Genomic DNA, 21,564 nt, shown 5'->3' with positions numbered 1-21,564 from the left:
CACCCTACACTGTTTACCATCAAGCTACATCATGGAGGCGAGTTCACAAAGTTTCCATATGTCAACTACATTGAGGGTACTATGATGTATGTTGATATGGTGGATATAGAAGAGTTTTTTTTTCACGAGATGGATGTGATTATAAAAGGGTTAGGATACTCAGTTCCTCCAGTTATCTACTATAATTTTCGAGTACCTAAGGGAGACATGCATTTTGGATTACGGGCCCTAGGAAATGATGATGATGTCCTCAATCTTTCCCAATATGTGAAGGAGCATACACTGATAAGGATTTACACGGAACATGGTATGACTAACTTGCTTACTTACTTGATGGCTCCTAAACCTGTAAGAAAAGTTAGTATTGAGCAATTAGAGGAGATTGAGGAACATGACCCCCCCCCCCCAACTGCTAACCAACCTAGTGGCATGCCACAAACATGAATACCACATGTTATAGACAATGAAGCTACTTTAGCCTTGTCAATATCCCCTAAGTATAATACGAAAATGGATTTTATCGAGGACAAACCATTATAATCATGTATTAAGAAATTGGCCATGGATGATGTTAGTGTTGTTAGGATTGGTGGGAATAAATATGATGTAGCTAATGATATTGACAAGTGATTTAATGAATTTGATGAGGCAGTTAATGACTTTGATCTTGGGTTGTACCAACAAATTTTACAGTCTAATTCTGCAGTTAATGTGGAAGTCAATGAATATAATGTAGATGATGAGGTCCAAGAAGGTGAGGACAATGCAATTAATATGGAAGTCACCGAAGAATTCAATAAAATGAATGAGTTCAATGAATTCATTGAAATGAATGAAATCAATGAATATAATGTCGATGATTAGGTCCATTAAGGTGAGGACAATGTAGAGATGAGGGATTATGGAGTTGATGATGGAACTAAAGATGAAGATAAGACATAGACTGATGAAGAGAATGATGAAAGAAGTGATGAGAGTGAGGACAATGACGATAATGAATTCTGGGTGGATGAAGACAACATAATCCCTGATGTAGAAGTATATATGAGGTATTTTTACATAAAAATCGATCTTGAAGTAGAATTTCTTGAAAAAAAGAGTAATAACACATAGAGATAATGAGTGAGGATGACCCTGAAGAATTTGATGTTATAGATAATGAGCAATGGGATTCATTAGATGAGGTTTCTGATATAGAAAGGAAAAGGAGAGTTATACTAAAGGAATTGGGGAAGGAGACAAGGTTCTCTCAAGGTGAGATACACAAAGTAACTTTTAGGATAAGACAAAAATATAAAAGTAAGAAGGAGTTAAAGGAAAAGATACAACTACATGCATTGGAAATGAGAAGGAATATATTCTTCAAGAAAAACGACAAAATGAGGTTAAGGGCTCTCCGTAAAGGAACTGTAGCCTTTAATGATGGTGAAGTGGGTGAACCTACCCCTTGTACTTGGGTGATACAAGGTTCTAGGTCAATGGTAGATAGTACTTGGTTCATAAAAACTTACAACCATGAACATAGATGCCTCCAGAAAAGAAAAGTTAGATCTGCAACTGCAAAGTTTATTTCTAAACAGATCATGGATCAGATTGAATCCAACCGAACAATCCCAATCAAGATCTTAAAGATCAACTGCAAAAGGAGTAACAAGTTGGATTCTCTATTCACAAGGTATTCAGGGCCAAATTTACTGCGAAAAAAAGATGTGCAGGGGGACCATAATCAACCTGGAATGCCCAAGAAAAAAGAGGAAGCAATCTGTTGAGGAGAAAAGCCAGAAGAAGTGAGATAATGGTGCTATTGGGAGTGGAAGTCAAATTCATGTTGATAGTAGGAGTAGAAAGCTTACAATAAAGTTTATCAAAATAACTTGCAGCAAGTGTACAAATAAAGGGCAAAATGCTAGAACTTGCAGGGGCCAAGGAGGTAACTGATAGGATTTGAAGGTATTTTGATGTATGTAGGGGTATAAGTGTCTTTTTGGGATAATGTTGTGTTTATGTGTATTGTATGTTTAGTACTTGATGTGTTTTGGGGTTTAAGCTATTTGGATGTTCTTTTTTGATATTTGATAGTGTGTACTATAATGTGTGGGAACAATTTAGACTGGATTTGATGTAATGACTTATGTTATGTTTAATGTCTTGATGTTATTCTTATGTACAATTTCATGTTGCAGAACTTGACCAATATGCCCTTTTAAACAAAACATACAATTGTCATTGACAATGTTCAAGCCATAAAAAAACATAATGGTCAAAATGTAGATACCAAATATAATTACCATTGACAATTTGTTGCAAAACATGTCTTACATTGCTTACATTTTAACCACAAAAGACTACCACAAAATACTACCCAAAAGATTACATTGCTTAACCAAAATACTACCCAAAACATAAAAATACTACCCAAACCATTACACTTCAATCTACTTCTTATAAACCAGAACAAACACAAACAACATCCAACTGCATAACAGGTAACATTTGAGTCTTGTGTTTTGTGACTTCAATTTGTTGATTGTTCTCAGAAGCCCAGGTCTAATAGCTTTTGAACGTTCGCACATTGGACCATCAAACCACCCAATAAATCGACATTTTGAACCCTTCAAAATTGAAGAAACAAACTCATATCGTAACATGTAATGGGAGAGTAATGTTGAAATCCGAAAAACTTTTGCGTACCTCAATAGGGCATCCCCAGAAGCATCGACCTGGATTTTTGTCAGTCCATGAGGTGCAAACTACAACCATTTTACCACAAAAACAAAGCACCATTTTCGATTTCGATTTCTTGAAGAAGAAAAAGATAGTTGATTTAGGTCAACGGAAGAAGAAGAATATGAGAACGACGACAGAGAAGGTTGAGTAGCTTCGATCTTATAGGACTCATTTATTAATATTAAATAAGGGGAATAAATAGGGAATGACCAAAATACCCCCAATTTGACAAGTCAAACATATATTAACGGGAGGAAATAGACGGAGGTTAACCTTTTGGACCAAAGACACAACAAATGAAAACTTTAGACCTTTGATGCTAGTCTAAATTTTTTTGGACCAAAATGGTAATTTTGAACAAACATGGACCATTTGTATATTTTAGTCTTCTTCAAATCGTATTCATATTTTTTATTTTTATTTTAATCTGCATAATTAACAAATTTTACTCATGGAACTCTAATATTTTTAAAAAAAAAAAAGTTAACCGCCTAAGTAATAATATTCATAACGAAAACAAAAGCAACGAATGGCAACAAACTCACGATTACTCGCCTAAAAACTACCCCTTTAATATATATATATATATATATATATATATATATATATATATATATATATATATATATATATATATATATGGAAAAGTTAAATAGAGAACCATAATTATTGGTTATTCAAGAAATCAAATCTTTTTTTTTTCAATTTCTAGAGCTTATTCTTTATCGAAAAAAAAAATCTAAAAATATCTAAATTCATATATTACATTGTGAATGTGAAAAATATTTTTCGGATTCACTGTGTGAATCCAGATTTACATTGTGAATTTTCAAAGATTCACATTGTGAATTTGACGTAAAAAAAATCGAATTTGATATCATTGGAAAAAGGATAAAAAGTTATGAATTTCTGTATTTTTAGTTTTTTTTTTTTTTTGATAAATAAGTTTTAAAAGTTAAAAAAAAAAGATTTGTTCCTTGGTTAATTATGGTTCTCTATTGAACCTCACCTCTCTCTCTCTCTCTCTCTCTCTCTCTCTCTCTCTCTATATATATATATATATATATATATATATATATATATATATATATATATATACACATGCTACAAAAAGAATTCCCATAAAAACCTTAGAAAAAACACAAGCAAACAAACAAACAAATAAAAACAACTCATCTATTCTTCTTAACCTTACAAACCTAACTTCTGATGAACACTAATCTCTCTAAACCTTCAAACATATTCCTTAATCTCTCTCTAACCTTCTAAAATATCTATAATATATATATATGCTCCTCCTCTTCCTCCCTCCTTCATTACCCTCCTGTACAATCAACCAATTCAACATACTAATTATACGATATTAGATACCAGATACCAGATATCGAATCCCGAATACATTATACCCAACCCACATCAGATATATTCTGGTAGTGGGTTCGGGTTGGGGATCAGTTCAGGTCCAAGTGGAACCTGAACTGATCCCATTACCTCAATCGGCATACACTTAGTTCTCATCTCCACAACCTTCTTATGTGAATTCGAGTGCACGGAAGGGACAAATGTCGGACTTGCAGCCGGGCGATACTCCGGGAACAGCCGCCCGGATTTGTAACGGACCCCACAAGCATTACACAAGGTTTTCGGACCCATCGGGCCAGCCCGCCACTGGGGCGTTTTCGTAATTTCACAATGCATACACTTCCTAACTCCTTGCCCCGTCCCCATCTTTTGGTTCTCGATTCCGTTCTCGTTGTCTTCCGGATTGAATTGAGCCGCCTCGGGTTTCTTCTTCGGCTTCTTCTTTCTCTTCTTCTCAACCGGAATCACCGATTCCATAGAACCAGGAATCGGAATCGGAATCAGGTTTGGAGGGGAGAGGAGTTCGATGGCGGCACGGGGGTTGAAGGTGGCAGGTCGAGACCGTTTGCTTCGGGCCCGCTGCGGGCCCCGGTGAGTTGGGCTGAGTGGGATCATCATGCCGCCGGTGCCACTCCCGGAGCTAGAGGAGGAGCTGGAGGAGCTGCTACTGCTTTCGAGAACGGAGACCGGACTTGACATCTGGAAGTGGTAGTTTGCCACCACCACTGGTGGCTCTTTTTTCACCGGAATATTCTCTTTGTTCATTGTCATTCCCCCACCGGAAAACGAGTCTTCCACAAAGTTTGAAAGCCATTCAAGCTGGATGATATCTTCATACTGAAAATTATGCATAAAACAGATCATAAGTACAATAATAGAAAAGGATAAAATAAATTTAATACAAATATATCGTAAAAAAACATTATTATTATTATTAAGATATATTTACGTTCATTTTCTCCAATCAAAATTAAGGTGTTCAGTGAATGGGGATTGAAAACTCTTTTGACTTCTTCTGTAATTATTAAATCGACCGTGTTTTTTAAACAATCGATGCGGGATTTGAAAGTAACAATTATTGATGGGGTCAGCCAAAAGATTGAATGCTGTCTTCATTTCAAAAAAAAAAATGCTTACTTTAATAAAAATATCTTATTATTAAATATATATATTCAAGAATGCTTTTAAATAAGAACAAGTTACGCAACAAAATCGAAATGAAAACACGAAAATGCTTTAAAAAGCCCACCGACGATTTTTGAGAGCTCAAATTTTTCAAATTTCAAGATAAATAAAAATATTAAAATCTCGAGAAAAGGGAAAGAAGTGTTGGACCGACACTGATGAGATCAGATTCCGATAAATGACGTCATAATTCCGAAACATTTACAAAGAAAAATGCATGAAAAATGAAAATAGTTACCGAGTTTATGATTACTCACCGGAACGGAAAGTTCTGCTGATAGGGTTGAGGCGGGATTACTATCGGAGAAGATGGGATCAGAGACTTGGAGTTCATCGGAGTTGTTGGTCCAAATGTCGGCAAAATCATTGCAATCTATTGAATTATTGAATGTGGTGTCGTTGACTGGAGGGAATTCGATGAAATCGTCAATTTGATCAAAGAAACTTCCACAATCGATCTCTTCATTGTAAGTTTGGCCCTCCATTGTTGTTTTTTTAACTCTGGGTATTGAAGAAACCAAAAGAAGATGAGTAAACGTTGAAGAAATTATGGAAGAATACGAAAGAGACACTAAAACTCGCAAGAATTGAAGATTTTTGTATTAGTATATTATTACACTTTGCAAAAAAAAATTTCCAAAATTGTTAGAACTTATATAATGTAATGTTGAATTGCGTTAAAATAAAGATTGGTTTGTAATGGAAACGAGTGTGACATTTCAAAAAGTGAATGACCTTTTTTGTGTGCTAACGTGCTCGGTGATGAATGACAATGGTGAGACAGCTCACATTGGTTTTATATAGCGCATTTTAGCAGAAAAATATCAGAAAAACAAAGTATAATCTCCAAATTTAGCTTTAGCGTACTGAGATTCTTGCTTCATATGCAGAAAACTTGTAATAATTTCAAAATCCCTTTACGAATTCCACTCAATCTAGTAGTGTACTATTGAGAAATTTGCTGAAATTTTGTCGGTTTCAAAGTGAAACAACTTTTACCCTGTTATGTCCTTTAGTAAAACAGGAAATGCAGTGGGGATTTGGGAAAGGGAAAATTTGAGCTAACCTTGAGGTTAGAATTCAAATGAGTTACTTTCACTTGTAGATTTTGGAACTGAACTACCTGCAATATAGAAATTGAAGATTATAGAACTGATTAAAAAATGAAAATGCCAAATTGAACAAAATGAGAGACTATTGCTATGAAATTGACGACAAATTCAAGCAAATTTCAAGCAGAAACTGTGAACAATGTTTCAAACAACAGAGCTGTATTACAGTTCACGAAAAATCAGCTCTGTTCTCTGTTTAGCTTCAAAAAACCCAATGAAAAACAAGATATAATCCTATTTTCATGTTTCAGAAGACGAAAACGCATCAATTTGCGATGAATTCGTGAAAACCCGAAACAAATGCCTTACGAAGAGGTGAACTCTTTTAATTATCTACACATTCAACATTTATTCTGAAAAACGGAAGTTTAAAAGAGGCAAACCTTCGCTTTAAACCCTAATTCCCGCCTACAATATGCAAAAAGCTACACGCAAAATCCCTCTCAATTCAAAAACTTCATTCACGAATCACGAATCACGAATAACGAATGACGAATCAGGAATCACGAATCTAAATACTCCCAAATGAAATGACAAAAGGTAATCCCTAAACTCGATACACGAAACAGAAACCGATTATCAACTCTGAGCTCTACAACCTAAAATCAAACTGAAAGTGGAGCGTATATAGTAGTCTACAGATTATGAAATTTGAAACGAGAAAGAAGGGCGTGAAGAACCCTAAAAAGGGAGGGAAGATGAGAGAGATGTATGGTAGGTGAGGCACCTCCTTCACTACTAGCTGTCTCTTACCCCCACCCCCTTCACCCTGTCGTGATGTTGAAGTCTTCTCTCTCATAACTTCACGGGTCCCACACCATACCTCTCCACCTCCACCGCTCTCTTTTTTCTTTATTCTCTCTTCATTCATACGTATTACTATACATACATGAAACTTGTATCTATAGTACGTTACCATATATAAACACATGACATTCTCACACCATTATTACACCTGATGTCACCACCCTATCTTCCTTTACCTCTCAAATTCACACCAAACATGTCATATACATAAATTTAGTAACAAAAGGACTCCATTCACCGACTGACATAATGAAACATATTCAAATAGAAACATAATTCTACAAACAAATTATTCTTTCAACAATACCTGACCAGATAAAAGTCGAAATTTAAAATAAATTAGATATAGCTTTTAATGCATGTAATACAACTTACTTTGAAGACTCTTTGTTTAAAAAGATAGAAGATGAAGAAGAGATAAGAGGGTATTTGGGGATGGTTTTTATACGGATATGGAGGCGCGTGGAAAAGTAAAAGTTTTAACCGCCGTATTTTACGTTTTTCTTTCCAGTTTTGGTATGTAAGTACGGAGGCTTTTGATGTTCACGACGTTGTATTCGCGCGTGAGAGATACGAACAAATGAAATGATGTAGGGTCGCAGAGAAAACGTCATCGGTCGAACGTTATTGGGTGAAAGTAAGTTGCGCGCGTGGGATACTGCAAAGTTTTTTTTGGAAAGGTAAAAGCAAATGTATTTCAAACCGTGTTGAATGATTTTTGGCGTGAATTAATATGGTTTTTTTGTTAAACTTCAGCATTAAGATTTAAAATTATTTGAATACTTTTCTTTAAAAAAATATAACTGTTTTATATGATTTATTGTAAAAAAATCGTATATATTATTTTTAAAAAGTAATATAAAATTTGTTGTCTCTGCTTTTTTTTTACGTCGCTTTTAAATCCTGACGATAGAATACAACCTATTGTAGTAGGCATTATATGGAGATGGTTGGTTTTTAAATTGGTTATGAAAGGTGTTGGTAAATAAATGACAAAACATTTCAATAATTTTCAGTTCGGGATCGGAGTGTCGAGTGGTGCTGAGGCCGTATTACATAGCGTCAATAGGCAGGCTCGTCCCAGAGGGTGGACGAAAGGGGCGACCGTCCAAGACCCATCTTTTAAAAGATGACCAAAATTTTTAGACTTTATTAATGATATGTTAGACAAGATCGATCTTGAATATATATCATTAATAATTTTGCATCTCAAAAAGCTAGAATAACTATTTTTCCTTAAATATATGAACTTTGTAATCGATAATGTTATTTAGAAGCTAGTATAAATAATTTTGTTTCGGTTATTGAGTTGTTATAAAAAAGTGAATGAAATCTGTTGGGTTTTAGTATACTACAACATCCTATGGTGCACATACAACCCTATAAACTTTGGATCTATGTTTTCTCTATTATACATGCAAATATTCAATATTCCAAGGTTTCATCCTAACTAGCATAATATGAAGTATATATAATACAATAATCTAGTAGAATGACATACCTCTTTGTTGTAGCTTGATTCCATGGAGTTTTAGAGTCTAGTGCCCCAAATGTGACACCTCAAATGGTTCACACAACACCACCAACAACTTGGAATAACTTGAGAGAAAAGGTTCTCATGCTAAAAAACAGCTAGCCCTCTCATATGAATCCTTTTGGCCGATTTCTTGAGCTATGGGGTCTTTATATATTGTGGCTATTAGTGTTACACCATGTAACTCATGACTTTCCATATTCCTCATGATCTATGGGTTTTAACCTCCATGGAGTATCCATGGGTTTAGCCCAACATGAAGAACTATGGATCATAAGCCCACATATATAAGAATGAATGATTTACATAATCAATCCCGATATATTCAGTTAGTCTCTTTTGATCACATAATTAATTCCAAATTAATTTTTGATCAATACTAATTAAATAATATGATTTCATATTAATATATTAGAACTTATAATATATTAATAAATCATAAATATCATTTTCTCACAAAAGTCTATCCAACTTGTTCCGATGTCATGCAACCCAAATGGACCATGTCAAATCGGGTCAAGTACATATCAATTATAGTTATGGACTTAGACACTAATCCAACAAAATCTGTGTATCTTAAGGGTCTCATTTCCTCTCTCATCCTGGGCCCAAAATATGTTTGGAACAACCCTGTCAACAGGGTCTTGAGTGAGCGTCACGACGACGGGACTCTTTATATGCTTATCGTGGACTTCTCTGATGTCTTTAACCTTGTGGACAGATCTGCATTACTTCATGAGGTCAGATTGAGGTACCCTTATATCCTTGTGGGTAGAATTCTTATATGGTCAAGCAACAATGTTGTATCTAGGAGGCACACATATATGGTCCACCACTGGGGTTCAGCAAGGAGACCCCTTGGGGATCACTTCTCTTTGCTCTTGTGTTGCACCCGCTCTTGCATAATATTATAGACAATTGCAAGCTTCTTCTCCATGCATGGTACCTTGATGATAGAACACTTATTGGAGATTCGGAGGAGGTGGCCAAAGCGTTAGACATCATTACAGTGATGGATGTAAAATTGGGCCTTCAGTTGAATATCAAGAAAACCGAGCTCTTTTTTCCCTCGTGTGATGGTAGGAAGCTCCGTGAGGGGCTTTTACCGGTTGGCATCGGGAGGCCGCCATTGGGGGTGAAACTTCTTGGGAGAGCTGTTAGTAGAGACGCTAGTTTCATTAGGAGCTTAGCCATAAAGATAGTCGAAAAAGCTGTGAATTTGATGTGTCTTCTTCCACAACTGTCTGATCCTCATAGTGAACTCCTTTTTCTTCGGTCTTGTATATGTATTGTTAAACTTTTATTTGGGTTGAGGACCTGCAATCCCATTCATATGGAGGAGACGACATTTCTCTTTGACAAAGGACTGTGTGAGGCGATTGAGGACATCTTGGTTTGTTGTGGCCCTTTCTTTGGCGACATATAGAGACGAATTGTTTCCCTACCCATTAGGTTTGGTGGGTTGGTTTTGTACTCGATAGTATAGGTAATTTATAATATTGGTTATGGTAGTGTATATATATATATATATATATATATATATATATATATATATATAGAAAGAGAGATAGAGATAGAGGGGGGGGGGGGTAGGTTCTTAAGATTCAGAAAAAAAACATAAATCTTTAGATTCAACCTCAACCACATATTTGTCATTTTCCGCACTAGTACTCCAGCGTACTGGCGCAATGCAAGAGTTATATTCATAAATGATTATGCAACGTCGCCCATTCGTTTTCCCCCGCCATCTTCCCCATCACCACCTCTGTCACGTCTACAACCGCCACAATAATCATACATAATTAATCACTTTGTGAACAAACATATATGGATAAACATTTATAATTGGCATATATGTATAAACATGTATAATCATTTATAATTATACCTTTCGCCATAAAATCATTTATGATTAGGCATATCCCGCTACACCGGTACACTGGAACGATAGAGCGGCAGATGAGAAATATGTGGTTGAGGTTGAATCTCAATATCTCTATTTTTTTTCAAAATCTCAATGGAACCGTCCTCTCTCTCTCTCTCTCTATATATATATATATATATATATATATATATATATATATATATATATATACATACATACATACATACATACATACATACTGATGCGACCTTGCTCCTACTCCGAGTAGACTCTGGCAACGGTCTCTGAGTTGCTCCTACAAGATCACAGAGAAAAGAAGGTCGCCAGCCGTTTCCCGAGAGGAGGCTCCCGGAAAGACGCTCCGACGGTCAAGTCAGTAGGGTTTCGAGAGTGTGTATGAGTGTAGTTTGGAGAAGGCGTCTTACCTATCGGGATCATGAGCTTTCCCTTTTATACTCAGCGGCCCTGTTCGTCCGTACAAGACAGGATCTCCTGAGCCGACAGGATCCGGGGTGCTGATTGGAGGATCGTGCTCCTCTACTTGTCAGAGCGCTGCCATTGGTCCTGCCGGTAATGCTCTGATCTCTTGCTTTGTCCCCTGACCGTATCTTTTGTCGTGGAGCTCTGGAACGCCTTTGGCGGGCGCGAGCCTCTTGCGAGGACGCCTTTGACAGGCGCTTATCCTTTTCTTAGAGCGCCCTGCCCTTGAGGGCGCTGGCGGGCGCTAAGCCCGCTGGGCCTGGTCTGTCGGATGCGCCAGCATTCTGAGCTGGGCGTGGCCCTTTCGTGCTAGCTAGGGCACGTTATCAAGTCCTCCAGTCCGGTAGACGTAGCGTTGCTGCGCTAGCTACGACGTTCTGGACTTAATTGCTCTATACGTGCCTGTTTTCTATTCATCTGTCGTTTCGGTTTTTAATGGCGACGTGACCGCTCATCATGGCCGGCGGTTACGTCACGTGTTAGGGATTTTGAATATCTCGCTTTTCCTCTTCTCATATAAGGTCACTTCATTGTCATTTATCTTTACCCTTACGCTTCATCTCCTTCTGTTCATCTTTTTTCTTCCATTTTTTCCTTTTCTTCTTCCATGGCTGATTCATCTAGAAATCTTCCTTCTAATGCTGAGTATCGGTATTTGGAGGAAACGTATGGTCTTTCTTCAGCGGATGGGGTCGAGTTCCCGCTGCCTGGTTCATCTATCACGTCTCCCCCTCCTGGAAAAGTTAGGGTTTATCTGAAATCCCTTGACGTCGGACTGCGAATTCCTCTTACCGACCTCCAGGAAGAGGTCTTGCGAAAAGAAGGTTGTAGCATCTAGATGTTGACTCTCAACGCTGTGAACAAAGTAGTGGCGTTTGAGATGATCTGTCGTGCCAACGGCGTTCTCCCCGACTATTTTGTCTTTAAATACTTCTTTAGGTTTTGTTGCACTGGTGACAAGTGCACTTTCTCTGTCCGGCGAGGGGGGCATACCCTGGTTCCCGATGGAAAGACCCCCAAGAACTGGCAAGACAAGTGGTTATGGGTGGATCATGGTTTGGCAGGCAGTGGGCGATATCGTGATAACTCCTTCGCTGATCTTACTCCCAAACTGTTACCACACAATCAAAGTGTTTATGATCTTTTGAAGAACATCCAGGTTACTCCTGAGGATTATTCTGAGGTGCTGCTGGCAGGTGTGGGAATGAGTCCTTCTTGGAGGCGTGGAGGGAAGATGGCAGTCTTCTTCTCTGTTGTCGATGGTAGTGTTGGATTAATGTCTAAGTCCATAACTATAATTGGTAAGACTTGACCCGACCCGGCATGGTCCATTTGGGTTGCATGGCATCATGCATTTGGATAGACTATAATGAGAGAAATAACACTTAAGGTTGGTTAATATATTATAAGTTCTAATATATTAATAAGGTTATTTAATTAGTATTGATCAAGAATTAATTTGGGGGAGCATAAGTGTTATGCTAATAATCATCATGTTAGTGGGAGCATGATAATTATTGTTAGTGTTGCAAGTTAGCAATGTTAATTATAGAAAACAAAAGTTTCAATTCGTGAGGCTGCAGGGATTGAAAAAGTTGTTTTGCTATAATTAAGGGAGAGGATATACTTCATTTCAGTTCTAAAGGCTTAGATTGAGACCTTAATCATCTTTAGTCTAGAATATATATATGAATTTCATGTTGGATTGGTTCAACTTAAGGAAATTCTATATATTGCGTTCTCAAAATTCGATTATGATTACGGCATCCCTCTTCATAGTCAAATTTTGAAAACATGGCAAATAAAAATATTGTAGCAAAAGACTGGTCTAGAATCATGTCTTTATGTGAGACATCATGAATCGTGTACCATTTGCTTTGGGTACAGGATCGATTGCATGTGCTATAATATTTGTCATTTCTAAATTTTTCCAAATGCCCAGAGGCATTAAGAAGGGAAAAGTTCTAGAATTGGATATGACTAAAATGATTAAGCAATTGTCGAGGACAATCTGAGGTTTACCAAAGATTGGTTGCTCAGGGACAGTTGGAAGTATAGTGCTAATTTTGGAAGGACCATATTGACATATTCTGAAAAGAGGCATCTCTTATTCAGAAGTGATAGTCAAAATAAGAATATGGAGTTGTCTCCATAGGTGGAAGTTATCTGTGTAAGATTAGAAAACTTAATGCAAGAAGCATGTCCAAAGCAATGTACTTTGAATATGAGACTTAGTTTCCATGGAGTTGATCTCCATTGGAATACCTTATAATGACTGTTGACAAGTCTTTGTGACTTTGTATATATTCATTATAGGAGGGTCAGTGCATATAAGTTTAAAATCTAAACAGATTTCGATAAATGATAGGAATTTGAAATTCTCACATTTTTCGATAAGGATTTGGGAGTGTGAAATTAGAATCATTGAAATTATGTTCAATTGGTTTATTTCACAAAGTAAGGATCATAGACAAACATAGAGTGCATACTTGGTGTATGGCAAAGCTATTGTTTAAGAAAAACATAGTGTACATGCTTGGAGCATGGGACAACTAGTGTTTTTAATTCAAGTATAAAGTTGATAAAACCGAAACAATGAATAATGAGTAATCAGTATGGTGATAAATAAAAGTGTTTATTTATATTCATAGGGTTTGATACCATATTTGATTCATTTATTCTTGTGTTTCACTTTGCATGTTTTGACTTCCAGAATAACTAAGTCGCTCTTCCTGAATGATTAAGTTATTTAAACCATCCACAGTCGGTCATATGTTGGAAGTAGATATGAATCAAGACTGTCATGGGTTGGTTTGTAGAGGTCCAAGTTGGTGGACAAAGTGGTGCTACAACACTCATGAGTGCTCATAAGTTCTGAGTATTGGATTCAACCCGCGCTCATTTGAATCACTTCATGGATTTTATCACGAGTGATCATGAGACGATAATATCTTATATTCTTCAAACCTAGAGATATGAGTTGTTACTATGAGTTGGTTGTACATTGATTGCACGAAAACGCATTCGGTAACTCGATGTTATAAAACGTGCCTTTGTGTATGATTCAACAAGTAGTAGAACAAGCCATATGAGTCGAAGTTTATCCATTCCTTTTACCTTCTGGATAAAAGCGATATCTGTGGGCCCCTCGATGATTTAAAGATGATACATGTGAGTGCTTGGCCAAGCCAGGACTGATTTGATTTGTTCAATCAGTCAGTCATCATGAATCGGAAATCGGGAAACAACAAATGGACAGAGAGAATGATTGATAATCCATGTCTCAGTCCATATGATATCTAGAATGGAGGAATATATGATCCCTTATCTAATGGACAAGTCATTGACAAAGGTCAGAGTTCATCGACAAGGTCAGAGTTCGACAGAAGCTTTTGAGAGCTACGATTGCTGATCGGTTCCTGAAGTCATACGCAATAATAGTTTTAGACTTATCCAAGTGGGAGACTGTTGGATTAATGTCTAAGTCCATAACTATAATTGGTAAGACTTGACCCGACCCGACATGGTCCATTTGGGTTGCATGGCATCATGCATTTGGATAGACTATAATGAGAGAAATAACACTTAAGGTTGGTTAATATATTATAAGTTCTAATATATTAATAAGGTTATTTAATTAATATTGATCAAGAATTAATTTGGAATTAATTAAGTGATCAAAAGGAGACTAATTAAATATATGGGTTGATTGTGTAAATCATTCATTCTTATATATGTGGGCTTGTGATCCAAGATTCCTTATGTTGGACTAAGTCCATGGGGTGACCCATGGATACTCCATGGAGGTTAAAATCCATGGAGCATAAGGAATGGGTAAAGTTATGAGTTACATGGTGTAACCCTAATAGCCATCATATAAAAGAATCTCATGGCTCAAGAAATCGTGCACTAATGTGTGAATATGAGGGCTAGACGATTTCAAGGAGTGTTCCATTTCTCTCAAGTCATTCCATGTGCATTTGGTGTTGTGTGAACCATTTGAGGTGTCACACTTGGGGCACTAGGCACTCAAGCTTCATGGAGACAAGCTACATCAAACAAAGGTATGTATTCTATCCATTTGATTACCCAAGTATCAAGTATTGTATGCTAGATAGGGTAATACCTTGGAAAGTTCATAATTGCATGTATAATAGAGAAAACATAGATCCAAGGTATTTAGGGTTGCATGTACACTTAGGAGTGTTAGAATGCGCAAAACCCATCAGGTAGGTGTTTTCCTTTATTCTTCCTCTTCTCTGCCCCCCCCCCCCTTTTATATCTCGGCTAAAGATGGGATTATCTCTGATGTCCGTCGTGTGCAGGCTAAGCAAAAAGCCGTCTTAGCTATGGGTGAGACGGTTTCTGGAGCTCTTAACATTGCCAAATAGGTTCAGACGAGGCGTGGCTTTGCCCGCCTTCTAAATTCCTTATCTTCGACACCGTCAGCGCTTGTTGTGATCCCCGATGACGACGTTCAACAGTCCGAGGGGGGCCAGGGGGCGTCTGAGCAGCCCAGTGTTTCTGTTCCGGTTGTGTCTGAGGTCCTTCCGCATACTTCTCCGGTCAGAGGTTCTAGCAGTGTGGAGCGGGGCTCAACTCCTCCTAGTGGGGGTGCTGGCGAGGTTCCCTCTGGTCCTCCCACCTTTGTTCCTGCTTGGAATCTCAACAATGAGTCCCACCTATCGGTGCGTACAAACGCAATAGAATTTTACGGACACGCATTCCCTCCTGCTGTAGTTACTGACATGGAGGCCATGGGCAGTCCCGTTCTTTCTCATAATATGTCGTATGCCGTTGCGTAAGCTATGTTCTACCTTGTTGCAGGTGCTCGGTGTATCCAGCTGCTCAGCGAGGTGGAGGCAGTTCATGCGGGGTGTAATTCACGTGAGGCTGGGTTGAAGTGTCAAGTGTCTGAGTTGGGAAGCGATGTACAGGGTTTGGAGCAGAAGTGTCAGCTGCTTGCCACTGAGAAGACTGATGTGGAAGAAGTCAGGGCTGCTCTGGAGGCCAAGTTGGATTCCCTCACGCAGGTGAATGAAGGTTTGATGATTCAAGTTGAGAGCTTGGAACACAATGTTGCTGATCGAGATAGACTGATTGTCGCCGTTCAAGCGGGTGCCGAAGCTACCCAGCGTGACTTGGACTGGCTGCTACGTGTGGGTCTTGTACGGGTTGTAGATAAGCTGATTGAGCATCCGGGTTTTACAAATGCTATAAGTCTCATCCGCCATGCTTCTTTTATTGCTGGGGGGAGTCCAGTCGCAACGTTTCTGTTCCTGCAGGTTCTGATTCTGTTGATCCTGGTGATGGTGTCCCCCATGTGAGTGTAAATGAGGCCTTGTTGTCGTTTACTAGCATTGACCATGCGTCCTTGCTGGGGCTAGGGGATTTGGATATCCAGGGGTCCGTGAGCTTTGTGCTTTCGCAGGCTCTGAATGGACTCCTGATGGTGTGTCGGCGGGTGTTATGGATAATAATGATGAGACTGAGAGTGGTGGAGGGGGTGCTGGTAATGTTCTCGAGGGAATTGTTGGTGATGGCGAGGCTGTTGGTGCTGGTGATGGCAGCGTGGTTGAGCCTGTTGGTGAGGCTGTTGTTGGTGATGCTGAAAAAGGTGCTCATGCACCGTGTTCTACCCCGTCTGGGGCGTGAAAATCTTCTATTTATATGTGTATTGTTTTTTGAACCAGTACCGTTGAACTTTTATTTTGCCTGGCGTTGTAATCCTTAGGCCTTATTGCACTGGATATGTTTTGTATGTTGTGTTTGTTATTGTTCTGTGCGTTTACAGTTTGGTATGCTAACTTGGTGAATGGGACCATTCCTTTGGTGGTCTTAGTATTGACCTGTGGTTGATACGCCCGATTTTGCGCTTGGCATACTATATATCAATTTTATACTAGGTGTTAATATTAATATGTTGAGTATGCTCCTAATGCACTAAGCATTTGGTCGTCACCACACCGGGTGCGAGGATTTTGCGTTTGATATACTAGGTATTTAATGATGATGTGCGCTTTAGGTATTCAATCGTCAATACACTAAGTATGAGAGTTTTGCGCTTGCTAAGCATTCAATAATAATGCACGCTTAATACACTAAGTATTCAATCATCAATACACTAAGTATGAGAGTTTTGCGCTTACTAAGCATTCAATAATGGTGTGCGCTTAATACACTAAGTATTCAATAATAATGTGCGCTTTAATACACTAAGTATTCTATAATAATGTGTGCTTAATACACTAAGTACTCAATCATCAATACACTAAGTATGAGATTTTTGCGCTTAATACACTATGTATTTTAGCGCGGAAAGTTTGCTTTTTGATGCATTAAGTACTGCGGCTGCATGATCTGCCCTAGGTGTGTTGGGTGGAGGGTCCGGGCTTGCCGGCCTAGGCGCTAACCGTTCGTGCCTATCAGAAGTAGAATTTCCTTAGGTTACTTGCGTTCCAGGTTCTTGGAATTTCCCTTCCATCCATCGTTTCCAGTGTGTATGCCCCGCTGCGGTTTGCCTCAATAACTTTGTATGGTCCCTCCCATACGGGGACCAACTTTACTTATGCCTGGGCTCGGCTTGCTTCATTTCACCTCAACACATAATCCCCCACTTTTAATGCCTTTTCTTTGACCCTCTGGTTGTAATATTTCTCTACGGCGTGCTTGTACGCGGCCTGCCACACCCCTGACTTTTCTCGTTGCTCCTCGAGGAGATCTAGGTTCAGTCTTAGATCTTGAGAATTGGTTTCTTCTTCAGCATGAACTGTTCTCAAGGTGCCTATCATTACTTCTACTGGGAGCATCGCCTCTGCTCCATACACTAAGCTAAACGACGTTTCCTGCGTTCCTGTTTGTGGCGTTGTCCTATATGACCATAGCACTGCGGGCAATTCTTCGGCCTAGTTACCTTTAGCTTTCCCCAGTCTTTTCTTGATTCCACTTACAATTGTTCGATTGGACACTTCTGTCTGCCCGTTTGACTGGGGATGTGCTACTGACGTAAATCGCTGAGTGATCCCTTTGCTAGCGCATCAGTCTTTGAAAGGGTTTTCCGCGAACTGTAGCCCATTGTCGCTGATGAGTGTTTTGGGTGTTCCGAATCTGGTCAGTATGTTCTTCCATACGAATTTGATCATGTGCCTTCCCGATATGCATGCAACTGGCTCGGCCTCCATCCATTTCGTAAAGTAGTTGATCGCGACCACCATGTATTTTAGTTTCCTCGGGGCCTCTGGGGAAAGGCCCCACAATATCTATTACCCATTGATAGAACGGTCATGGACTGGAGATACTAGTCAGAGGGGCCGGGGGATTTCCTTGGACTGGTGAGTATGTTTGGCATTTTGCGCATCTCCTTATCAGTTCCACCGCGTCTTGGTGCGTGGTAGGCCAATAAATTCCCATACGGAGCACCTTTCATGTTAGGGCGCGTGCCCCTTCATGCGCGCCCGCCTGACCGACATGTATCTCTTGGAGTGCTTCTTTTCCCCTAGCTTCATCCACACATTTCAACCAAGGCATTGTGAACTCTTTCCTATACAGCTCTCCGTTCACAAGTGCATATGATGGCGCTTTTATGCATATCTTCCTTGCCTCTCCGTGGTTGTTTGGCAAAATGCCGTGTTGTAGGTATTCTGTTAGCGGGGTCATCCACGTGTCTCTAACTGCTGCCAAGGTATTTACTCATTGCTCATCTATGCTCATCTCCTTGAGTACTTCGACTAGGACCTTCTTAGACAAGTGGTCGAAACACGTTGATGCCAATTTGCTCAAGGCGTCCGCCCTCCTATTTTGACTTCTTGGTATTTGTTTGATTGTGAACTCCGTAAAAGACTTAGTGAGCCGTTGTACCATCTTGACTTATCTCTCCATACTTTTATCTTTTGCCACGAAACTCCCATTAACTTGGTTGGCGGCCAACCTTGAATCCGTCAGCGCCGTTACCGCTTCTGCTCCCATATGCTTGGCCAGCTGTAGGCCGGCAAGTAAGGCTTCATATTCCGCCTCGTTATTCGAGGTGTGAAAATCGAAACGGAGTGCGTATGTGACCTCTTCTCCTTCCGGGCTGGTTAGGATCAGGCTTGCCCCTGAACCCTCTCTGCTGGATGCCTCGTCTGTATATAATGTCCATTTTCCGACTGTCCTTTGGGGTTTTCCCTGCCTCAGATATCTCTCCTTGGGTCGTGCTTTTCCCTTCCCATGGAATCTCAAGTAAAAAATCTGCAATTGCTTGGCCCTTGATGCTTGTTTGCGGGCGGTAACTGATGTCGTGCTCACCCACTTCTATCGTCCATATTGCTAGTCGACCTGAAGTTTCTGGTTTGAGCAATATCTGCTTAATTAGGCATGTTGAAACATAAAAGTGACCCTCATAAACTTAAAAGAGATCCGAAGCTACCTTTCAGCAACCGCAGTCAATCTCAACTCCGCAATCTAGATCAGCAACCGCAGTCATCAACACTTAGTCTTAGTCTTTTATCTGTTTTTCTTTAAGTACTTCCTTTTATCCAATGTGCCCTGCGTGGCAACTCTTAACAGATAGGACTTTTGTAATCTTCGAGACTCTATAAATAGAGTTCTCTCTTTCTGATTAAACAAATCTTTCTACGCATCTTGTATCTCAAAAATCTCCATCTTACTATTTCACCTTAAAGATACTCTGATTCTACTATCGTTATCTCTTCGGAGCAAGTCAATCTTGACTTAATCACTAAGTTTTATCTCACTTACTAACTTGGTTTGATTGCATTCCTTGTTAAGAATCAACTTAAGTGTATACTTGATATAATACTTGCTGTCTTTTATATTTCCTTATATTTTCGCAACTAATCATCTAACTATCTAACTCTAACTTATATTATTGTTGAGCTTTATGATCCTTTGAGATTAACTTTAATTTCCGCAATATAAACTTGTTCTAACGTTTGTTCAAGTGTGTTTCTCAAGTTTTTCTCTCAACAAGGCAATTTGTCAAGACTTCGATCTGCTGTGCCTGGAAATATCGCCTTACTCTTCTAGCGGCGTAAATGAGTGCGAGGACCAATTTTTCGAGGGCGGGGTAGTTGAGTTTAGGGCCCTGTAATGCCCGACTGACGAAGTAGACTGGTTTCTGTTCTCCTTCTCTTTCTACAACCAACACAGATGAAATGGCTTCGGCCGAAGTCGATAAGTATATCTGTAACGTTTCTCCCGGGATAGGGCTGGCTAGTGTGGGCAGTTTGTGCAAGGCCTCTTTGATTTGCTGGAGGGTCGTCTCTGCTGCCGTTGTCCACTGAAAGTTTCTTTTCTCAATGCATCCTTTGAGCGTGTGAAAAAGTGGCATGGCTTTGTCAGCTGATTTCGAGATGAAACGGCTAAGCGCGGTAAGCTTTCCGTTTAGGCCTTGTGCGTCCCTTAGGGTACTTGGTGGAGGTGTTTCCATGAATTCGTATATCTTGACCGAGCTGGGTTGTATCCCCTGCCTGGTTACATAGTACCCTAGAAATTGCCCTTCTTCTACCCCAAAGGTGCACTTCCATGGGTTCAACTTCATCCTGGCTTTCTCTAGCGTCTTGAAAGTTTCTTCAATGTCTTCCAGCAGTCGTGCTTCATTTGGAGTCTTGATGACCATGTCGTCAACGTATACTTCTATGTTTCTTCCAATCTGCTTGACGAATATGGAATCGACTAGTCGTTGATACGTTGCCCTTGCGTTTTTTAATCTGAATGACATCTTGGTGTAGCAGAAGGTGCCATGATCTGTGTAGAATTCCGTCTTCTCCTCATCTTCCTTGCTCATCAGGATTTGATGGTACCCTTTATACGCATCCAGAAAGCACTTTAGCTTGAAACCTTGTAATGACTCCACCTTCTGGTCGATTTCCGGTAGTGGGTAACAGTATTTGGGGCATGATTTGTTTAAGTCGGAATAGTCGATGCACATGCACCATGACCCGTCATGCTTTTTTTGATGGGTTTGAGCCATAAGAACTTGTTGGATTAGATGTCTAAGCCCATAACTATTATTGGTATGTACTTGACCCGAGAGTAGCATGGTCCATTTGGGTTGCATATCATCAGGACAATTTGTTAGGATGGACTTTTGAGAAAAGGTTATTTATGGTTTATTAATATATTATAAGTTATAATATATTAATATGAAATCATATGTTTTAATTAGTATCGATCAAGAATTAATTTGGAATTAATTTAGTGATCAAAAGAGACTAATTAAATCTATGGGGACTAATTATGATAATTAGTTATATTTATATGTGTTGGGCTTATGATCCATGTTGTACCAAGTTTATGTATGGATACATAAAGAGTTGGGCCACATGAACCATGGATCATAAAACCCATGGGTATGGATTATGGGTTATACCCATGACCCTTGGAATCCTACATATAAATAGGTTACTCCATAGCCAAAATCACCACTTCTTTTCTTAGAGAAATATGGAGGTGTTTTGGTGCATGGAATTCTC

The 21,564-nt window shown here is 39.1% G+C and overlaps 1 protein-coding gene across 1 annotated transcript; it reads right to left on the bottom strand.

The window, feature by feature from the left end:
- Positions 1-4,067: 4,067 nt before the first annotated feature.
- On the bottom strand, positions 4,068-7,038 carry LOC145137033 (GATA transcription factor 8-like). The gene is made up of 4 exons (XM_079071176.1): positions 6,770-7,038; positions 6,341-6,397; positions 5,532-5,775; positions 4,068-4,926 (listed from the first exon to the last, which is right to left on the bottom strand). Exons 3-4 carry the CDS (start codon positions 5,757-5,759, stop codon positions 4,144-4,146), a joined length of 1,011 nt encoding a protein of 336 aa, XP_078927302.1. The 5' UTR covers positions 5,760-5,775; positions 6,341-6,397; positions 6,770-7,038; the 3' UTR covers positions 4,068-4,143.
- Positions 7,039-21,564: the final 14,526 nt, after the last annotated feature.

Source organism: Lactuca virosa, chromosome 9, assembly GCF_052849685.1.
Source record: "Lactuca virosa cultivar CGN04683 chromosome 9, Lactuca_virosa_CGN04683_v6, whole genome shotgun sequence".
NCBI lineage: Eukaryota > Viridiplantae > Streptophyta > Magnoliopsida > Asterales > Asteraceae > Lactuca > Lactuca virosa.
Note: the sequence above shows the minus strand (reverse complement) of the source record. Positions and strands in the feature narration are given on the sequence as shown.